This window comes from Scylla paramamosain, chromosome 18, assembly GCF_035594125.1.
Source record: "Scylla paramamosain isolate STU-SP2022 chromosome 18, ASM3559412v1, whole genome shotgun sequence".
NCBI lineage: Eukaryota > Metazoa > Arthropoda > Malacostraca > Decapoda > Portunidae > Scylla > Scylla paramamosain.
Genome location: NC_087168.1, coordinates 22,987,973 through 22,997,130, shown reverse-complemented (window position 1 = coordinate 22,997,130; position 9,158 = coordinate 22,987,973). Strand labels below are relative to the sequence as shown.

General features: G+C 38.9%; 1 protein-coding gene and 1 long non-coding RNA gene across 6 annotated transcripts; one reads left to right on the top strand and one right to left on the bottom strand.

Annotated features, from left to right (window-relative positions):
- The first annotated feature begins 91 nt into the window (after positions 1-91).
- LOC135109383 (uncharacterized) lies at positions 92-4,544 on the top strand. Its single transcript, XR_010272680.1, has 3 exons — positions 92-243; positions 1,395-1,471; positions 4,406-4,544. It is a non-coding gene; the product is annotated as an uncharacterized LOC135109383 (long non-coding RNA).
- LOC135109380 (saccharopine dehydrogenase-like oxidoreductase) lies at positions 1,043-9,039 on the bottom strand. 5 transcript variants are annotated; one of them, XM_064020779.1, is made up of 11 exons: positions 8,956-9,039; positions 8,531-8,586; positions 7,674-7,750; positions 5,125-5,334; positions 4,431-4,641; positions 3,881-3,930; positions 3,480-3,613; positions 3,026-3,260; positions 2,402-2,569; positions 1,983-2,077; positions 1,043-1,448 (listed from the first exon to the last, which is right to left on the bottom strand). In XM_064020779.1, the coding sequence occupies exons 3-11, from the start codon at positions 7,743-7,745 to the stop codon at positions 1,355-1,357; spliced, it is 1,269 nt and encodes a 422-aa protein (XP_063876849.1). In that variant the 5' UTR covers positions 7,746-7,750; positions 8,531-8,586; positions 8,956-9,039; the 3' UTR covers positions 1,043-1,354. The 5 variants fall into 5 exon arrangements, with proteins under 5 accessions (XP_063876849.1, XP_063876850.1, XP_063876854.1 ...); XM_064020780.1 differs by having other exon boundaries at positions 8,952-9,034; XM_064020784.1 differs by having other exon boundaries at positions 8,511-8,586; positions 8,956-9,020.
- Positions 9,040-9,158: the final 119 nt, after the last annotated feature.

Below are 9,158 nucleotides of genomic sequence, written 5' to 3'. Positions count from 1 at the left end.
GCCAGTTTTTATACAGTCTGGAATAATATGATGTTTTTGCTTGTGTTGGTAGAGTATGTGTAGTTTTTTTTTTAAGAAATACATATATTAATACATAGCTGGAGATTAGACGAGCGGAACCTAAACAATAGCACGTGGGGAGGAATAAATGCCTGTCCTTGTGCGCAACTACAGAAGAAGATATTAGAAAACTTTGTGATAAAAAATTTTATGGGAAAACAGGAACACAGCAAGAGAAGCATTGTAAGGAGAAATAGGGTGGAGGTCTTTTAAGGAGAGGATAGAAAAAAAGGAAAGCTGAGTTTACTGCCCCCTTGTGTTGTGAGACACAAAGGGAAACGTTCAGTGAGGTCACAGCTGGGTTTAATGATAAGTTCACAGCATCCCCTGAACAGTGCTTTAGACCTCACTGGGAGTAATTATCGTTTCGGCAGGTGTCTACTGCCTCCTCCTTGTGAGTTTACGTAATTCATACGAAGTAGCCTTTTATGCAGCAATGAATGGGATACAGCTGCAGGAAGAGACCCATTAAGATGTTAAAGACTCCATCCACCAATACAAAAATGCTGCAGATGAGCAAGAATATGAATTCAGTAAGATTCTTCACTATCAAAACTAGAACACGCTCACTATATCAAATTTATTGTATCGCTGCCTCCTACACAATACAAAATCACTGCAGAAATTTATGATCTGTATAAAATCATGAGCCGGGAAAACCGAAACTTGCCCACTGCACCAGAATTATTGTACTATTACTTCCTAATTGTGTCTAATTTAAAGCTTGTAACTCAAGTGAATAATTGAAGATTATTTTGGCTTAATCCAGTCTGTGCTAAAACTAGAATGTAACTAAGTGAGATGAACCTGATTTTGATCCTAATCCTGTCTATATTAGTTATATTGTAACTAAAATGAGGAAATAAGCCTTTTTTATATTACACTTTCTTATTCCATTTCCACTACAGGGATGACTGCAAGCTGGATTCCTTTCACTGCCTATCCTAAACACATGCTTTTCTTGAAGGAAAGACATTACAAGTTGAATGCTTCTCATTTATTATTTGTTCAACTAGTAGATTATATAATTCTGTACTTAAGTACATCAAAAAAATAATTGTTTTAATTCCTAATAAAAAATACACAACAATGAAATAGTTATAAATTCACAGCCACAGCAGTCAACATGATTACTACCAATACCTGGCAGTTCAGTTAATATGTTAAAAGCCAAAGCTATTCCCAGAAAAGTATACCATATTACTGATAATAAGACACCATGTACATACACCATGTAGCAGTTCAAACAAACATGGACACCAAGGAAGACTTTTAGGACATCTCCATATAAGTATTATTCATCAACAGTAAATTGGATCCCCTTCTTTTCCAAGCGCTGACGCAGGGAGGTCTTGAGGAAGGCTGCCCCTGGAGGGAACACACCGCCCCTGTCAAACAGGAGGAAACATAGGTCAGCAGATTTGATAGCTGTATGAAAGAATACCTAAGTTAATTGGGTATAGTAGGGTGGTCCACAAGGCTATCCCTCTCCATAAGGGACTGATGGAGATAGGAGTGTGAATGGTGTGTGTGTGTGTGTGTGTGTGTGTGTGTGTGTGTGTGTGTGTGTGTGTGTGTGTGTGTGTGTGTGTGTGTGATGCTTTATCTGGGCCACCCCATGAAGAATTGCCAAGCTGGTATATAGATACACAGACAAGTGAAAAATACCCATTATAATTTTAAATAAGTAGCTGTATTACCCTCATTTATGGGGATCTCATCCAATATATAGGTAAGTGTATTGTAATTAATGTCATAGTATACAGCAACTACTTACATGTAATATGAATTCAAATAAATTAGCACTGGCTTTTATTTCATCTGCTTATTTAATGAAAGATCACTTTCACATATAAAAAGCTCAATTTTAGTATCTATAATTTAATCCATTATTTGGGGATTAAAAGGAAACAGTGCCTTACTCTTGTGGCAGCTTGTCTTTCTCCTCCAGGATGGTCAAGGCACTCTGTGTGACCAGGATAGCAGTGCCAAAGTAGCCAGGGTCAGGCCCCTTTACCTGTATAGTCAAAGTCACCACATTAGCATGTCACTCAACTCAAATAATGCTGTAATGGTTTTAAGACCAATGAAGTTAACATTTATATATGACACAATAACAGAATTATCAGCCATCAGATACATGGAGTAGATTCAGTAATCAGGTAGTCAGTGCTGAGTCATTAGAGAACTTTTAAAAGAAGATTTGACAAATTCATGGATGAGGATAATAAGCAGAAATAGGTATGTTTCATACAGGGACTGCCACATGTAGGCCTGATGGCTTCTTGCAGCTTCCCTTATTTTCTTATGTTCTTGCTGAAAGAGACAGCTATTTCTTTACCCTGACAGTCTTGGTGACATTTGGTGGTTCTGTGTGTTGCTGTGCAGGATCCTCCAGCTTCCTGTCCCAACCCTTCCCTGTCAGCACAACCAAAAACTTCAACCCTGTCAGATCAGAGCGTCTGGGTCCCTGGCGAGTGACCACTCCTCCAGTGAAGAATTCTGGATACTGTGAAGTTTGCAAAAACTGACCATTAAGGTTTGGTGGTGGTTTACCATCACTACCTTCATTAATGCTTCAGTTCAAAACATGAAACATTCCTATATCATGATAACCACACCATCCATCACAAGGAAATGAAAATTATTATATCTGACTCATAAGCAGAGCCAGCCTTTCAATACAATGCCAAAGGAAAGACAGTTCATCATAAGCCAAGGAAGTCATAAAGTTAAAACCACATCCATGTATTCTATTCTCAAATGGAATCCTGCATCACTACAATATCATGTTAGTGAGTCCCATTATTCATTATTTAATTGTACTGTGGTGAGGATCAATCACATATCAGAAGACCACAAAATGTATCAAACTTACACCATTAACTTAGTGTGTCTCATTTTTATCTATTTCACTGTGTCGTATTGAGGATCACATATCAGAAGACCACGTAATGTATCTCACCTTCAGCAAAAGACTACGGGTGAAGGAAATCTTGGTAAGAATGTAGAATAAGATGCCAAAGAAGATGGACAATACAGCATTGAAGCGAGTCATGCCAAAGTAAACTTGGAACTGGGTAGGCCTCATCTGTTCCTTCTCGTACAGGATCCTCTGAGTCCTCATCACCACAGAGTGATCCGCTGCCATGTTGGGCACACACCACCGCTTTGCCTCGTCACTATGGAACAGCTTGCCTCTGAAATAATACATTTTTTTCACATTGATAAAGAACAGAGATCCATTTTTGCACTAAATCAAAAGAACAAAGTTCCATTTCCACCTTAGATTAAAATAAGAGAGATACATTTTTGCAGTAAATCCAAAGAGCAGAGATCCATGTCTGCACTAAATTCAGGATTACAATACTAGTGTTTTTCAACTCAGCAAAACCAGCACCACCTGATCTGCAGCTCACCGTGGCTCTGCCTTGAAGGAAGGCTTGGGGAGTGGAGTTGTGAAAAGCTTCTTCCGTACCCCCTTCAACTCGTTGCTGTGAGCGAGTCCCAACACTGCACACTCCATGGTAGTAAAGTTGATGGAGGCTTTACCCTGAGGACATCACATTATTATGTTATTGCAGTAAACTATGATGTACACCAGACAATAATAGGAGAAAAATCAAAGGATATGAGGATGATAATATGTAAGTGATCCATACACAACTCTAGTCTAATATATTCTACAATCTAGCATGAATACATTTTCTACAAACTGAATCACAAAATAATTTATCATATGTATGCTGTCACACTAGTAAGTTACTGGATAAGCTGTTAAGGGAAAGCTTGACCATGGATCAAACAAGTCATTGTTTACCTCCGAGTCATCATCCATAGTAACAACAGCCTTCACAGAGTTCACATCTCCTGCAGGAGAAAGTCAGATCGTGAGGTGATGCATGCTTTGACACACATCACAATTAATTAAAAGAAAATATCTTGGCGAATGCAGGAAACAAACCAGTAAATATGATTACTGGAATAAATGACTAAATATTTCCTTTCCATGGGTAAATCATGCAAAAGGGATTTTAGTAAAGCTATGACACACACACAAGTAAATAAACAATACGATATATTACATGCAATCAATAAACTAAGAGACATCGCATTTTGTTGCCCTTGGCCAGTCCCCCTCTTACATAAAAATAAATAAATAAATAAATAAATAAATAAATAAATAAAATAAAATAAATAATGAAATAAAATATAAAAATCAAGAAACACAACTCAAACAAGAGAAAGAACTTGACATACAATAAGTACATCAATCAATACACAATAAGATAAGTAAGAAAACCAATGAAATATTAAAGATCATTGAAAAACTTGGTACTTCCAGACACACAACAAGAGAAAACACAAACCTGGAAACACCTCTTGCAGAAAAGTGGTGCCTAAATCAGCTGGGATGGAGTCAAAGCCACAGGACCCCACCACATGCACACCCGCCTCCCGTGCTGCCTCTGAGTACTCCAGCTGTGCCTGCTCCAAGTACTGGGGCTCTCCGCTGATGTCTACATGGTTTGCTCCCTCCTCCACACAAGCCTTCACCACCTTCAGCCCATAGTAGCGGTACTGCATGAAGGAAGACGTCAGCTTAAGTAAGGTTTAGTAAGAAAAATGTTTAGTAAGGTTTAGTGAAGAGGAAGAGAGAGAGAGAGAGAGAGAGAGAGAGAGAGAGAGAGAGAGAGAGAGAGAGAGAGAGAGAGAGAGAGAGAGAGAGAGAGAGAGAGAGAGAGAGAGAGAGAGAGAGAGAGAGACCCACTGTGGTGTCAATCCCAAAAGAAAAGTCAAAAGTTCTATCCAAAACTGAAGGATAAGTGTCTTGAAACCTTCCTCCTAGGAGAGTTCAAGTGATAGGAAGGATGAAATATAGAAGCACACAAGCTCCAGAGCTTACAGCCTGCTCATTCTCCTTCATGTTAAGGCGCATTATACTGTGTATGTTAAGTTTTGTGCCATACCACCTGCTCTGGAATAAGATCATTAGTATGCAACACATATAAGGAAGATTCCCTTATTGTATTCTTTTATGAAACAAATTGCTCTCCAACTTACAGGTCCCACACAGTTAATGACTATCTTGGTCTGAGCTGCCATCTTTTTAAGACTTTCTTCATCATTTACATCAACTACAAGGAGCTCCGCTTTGGCGAGGTCCAGGCCTGTGTTGGCCCGGGCAGTTTCCAGTGTGCGTTCAAGCTTCTCCTTGTTCCTGCCAGCAAAGGCATATGTCAGGCTGGGCTGCTTCTCAACAATTCGGCCAACCTGTAAAATGGTGAAACTATAAAATTCAGGTACTGTTTAAGCTATTCAACTTAATTTTCCTCAACTATTACAATACTGATGTAGCATTGTATTCCTAATAAACTTGATCAATGAAAGATGGACCCAGGACGTCTCTTTACCACTTAACCTTCCACCTCTCTTGATTCCTGCTGGATTAACTTTAACTTCCACATGAAGGGTGGTGGTGGTGGTGGTGAGGGTGGTGACAACTACCTCATTATGATCCATCAGGGTAGGTTTTAGGTACCAGGAATAAAATAATACTGTACATACATAATACAAGTATAATCCTGCATAAGTTCCTCAATATAGCTCAAACTGGGGTTATGATTCATACTTGCCACCAAATTCCACCTGACAGACAAGAATTAATATGTACTTAACAAGCTTGAGACATTACATTATCTCTCAAAATACAATAAAAAACAGGTTCCAAAGAATCTGTGCATGACTTCATAGAAATTTCATCGACCTCAAACTTAGGAAAGAACTTACTATAATACTATAATTTCAATCTAGTCACTGTATAGATATGCTATTCCTATTTGAAGTCAACTAATGATCTCAGAACCATGTCAGTTGTAACATATACTAAAGACATCAATAATAAGACTTCATACATGTGTTAGCAACAGTTCTCCATGATCCCCAGAACTCAAGGCCACATTGGATGAAAAGGTGAAGTTAAACATTTCTAAGTATTTCCATATATAGTTTTCTTCATTCTTTTAATCCTCCCTTGTCTGTTTTAACTAGTTTTAACTTTGAGCATTACTGTAATGTACAAGCTTCACGTAGAACCATTTATCAGCAAGTTATCTGGTGACTCAGTGATCTTGGGAGTCTGCCTTCAAGGCCAGCAGTACTACTCAGAACTGGAAACTTCACATCTCATCTCAAGCTAAAACAGCTTCTATGAAGTTAGGCATTCTGAGATGTCTCTGCCAGTTTTTCTCACCCCCCCCCCAGCTGCTAATTCTGTACAAGGGCCTTATCCGTCCATGCATGGAGTATGCTTAACATGTCTGGGGGTGTTCCACTCATACTGCTCTTCTAGACAGGGTGGAATCGAAAGCTTTTCATCTCATCAACTCCTCTCCTCTAACTGACTGTCTTCAGCCTCTCTCTCACTTCCGCAATGTTGCATATCTAGCTGTCTTCTACCGCTATTTTCATGCTAACTGCTCTTCTGATCTTGCTAACTGCATGCCTCCCCTCCTTCCGCAGCCTTGCTGCACAAGACTTTCTTCTTTCTCTCACCCCTATTGTGTCCACCTCTCTAATGCAAGAGTTAACCAGTATTCTCAATCATTCATCCCTTTCTCTGTTAAACTCTGGAACTCCCTGCCTACTTCTGTATTTCCACCTTCCTGACTTGAATTCCTTCAAGAGAGAAGTTTCAAGACACTTACTCATCAATTTTTGACCACTGCTTTGACCCTTTTGTGGGACTGGCATTTCAGTGGGCATATTTTTTTTATTGGATTTTTTTGCTCTTGGCCAGTGTCCTTCCTACATAAAAAAAAAAAATAAAAAAAAATACTCATTAGTCATTATGGAACATCACACATTTTGTAATAGTGACACTTGATCTTACACCAGACATGAGAGTGAACCTTGGAATGGTGTAGGTACAGATTCCCAATGTCATAAGGACCAAATGAATTCTGGCTCTCTCTGAATGTCTATTCCTATACTGACAGTGCTTTCATTCACTTCCCCATTGCCTCTCCTACATATCATATACAGTATTTTCAACCTTATTTTCCTTACATCATATCTTAAACTCCTGGCCACTAGTTTGGTTTTATACAAGAGCCAGGTAATATGCAGCAGCAGCCCATAACAGAAGCAGCCTCAAGACAATATGAACAATGATTACTTAAATCCATCCTGCATTCCCACACAGCCAAACATCAAGTACTCAGTTTTACCCATTCAACATGCCACAGTTCACATCCCTTACTCTCTCAAAAATACCACAGCTTTATAAAAAAAAAAAAAAAAAAAAAAAAAAAAAAAAAAAAAAAAAAAAAAAATCCCTATATTTTGAGGATTAGATAAATTTATGGATGACAATGATAAATGGAAATAGATTGGTATGTTTCATGCAGAGACTGCCACATGTAGGCCTGGCAACTTGCAGCTTCCCCTATTTTCTTATGATCTTATGTTCCTATTTTGAAGCAACCTGACATTTATCTTATCTATCTTTATTAGTTTAAGAGGCTCCACTCAAGAATACATGCTCTTTCATAATGTCACAGTTGAATGAGATCTAGATATGCAAATCTTTATAGAGTATTGGTCTTACTTACTTCTTCGGCAACATACTGGCCGGTATATCCAGTAGCTCCGAGAACCACAAGGTCATATTTCCGTTCTGTCATCTTTCCTGCATTGGAAGAGATCAGATTATAAGGAGTGAATGATACCATCTCCCAAAGGAACAAAAAGAAATTACCCACAAATGGCACAAAAAACCTATCTTAAGGTGGGATAGATTAATGGTGATTGAACTATGACATCCCTCCTCACTGGGCAATCTATAGAAATACTTGTAAATTAACCTAATTAAATGAACCTTTAGCCATGAACGGCCATAGCTGAGGGATTTAAGTTTAACCCCTCACTAGGGGAACATAACAGCGCCATAGCCCAACATCCAAGTCTCAAGATAATTACTGGGTTCTTGTTATTCCCAGCCACTACAAAATACCCCGACTGAGAGAACAGGGAACAGCACCTCAGATGTCAGGATGTCAGGATCACTGCGATTGTTTTAGGGCCAAGATCATTCCCATTCCCAATTTCCCTGTACTACCTGTCAGTACAATACTTCATTAAAGGGAGCAGCTATGTAGAGCTTATAGTGCCAATAGGCATGGCATGAAAAGTCAGCATTTTACAGGGGCAGAGACAAACAGTCCACACTGACGTGACGTATTATGAAATCACAGAACAACTGACTTCTAGAGCTGTTAAATCATTACATTACACTGTAGCAAGCTCCAACTCAGTAGTCTTAATCAGGGAACGTGTCAACCATGATCATGACTTCCTAACCCTGAAAAGGTCTCCCATTACTGACTGTGTTTAAGATGACAGGAGGTTGACACTTTAGACTTTACTCACGTAAACTATACAATACTCACTGGTGGAAAGTATCTAGTACCTGAATATGTGATGACAAGAAGCCAATTTCTACTGCCTTAGCGCTGACGCCCACACCTATGAGGCAGAGGCAGCGTTACCAGATTGTTTTGGCCATATTATCGTACTACACAGGTTGAAATTTTCGTACTTCTGGTAAAATTATTGTACATATGTAATCATTCCAAATATTATGCAAAACTGCCACTTTCCAAATACAGCAGAATTTATGTTAATATATATATATATATATATATATATATATATATATATATATATATATATATATATATAGAGAGAGAGAGAGAGAGAGAGAGAGAGAGAGAGAGAGAGAGAGAGAGAGAGAGAGAGAGAGAGAGAGAGAGAGAGAGGTGTGTGTGATGAAAAAAACAGGTGACAGTAATTCCATGATGCAACATGTCAAATATTTCATCAAAACTCACTTACTTTGGTCCGCTTCAGTTGTCCGTGACCACAGCCACACACACACCACCCCTATGCCTGCTCACAATACACTAGCGCGTAGCAACTTCACGGCGGCGGTCCAGTGGTGCCAGATTGTTTTGGCCATATGATCGTATTATATGCCAAAACAATCTGGCAACGCTGACTGCTGCCTGACAATTTAACCAGTGTGTCGCGTCTATGGG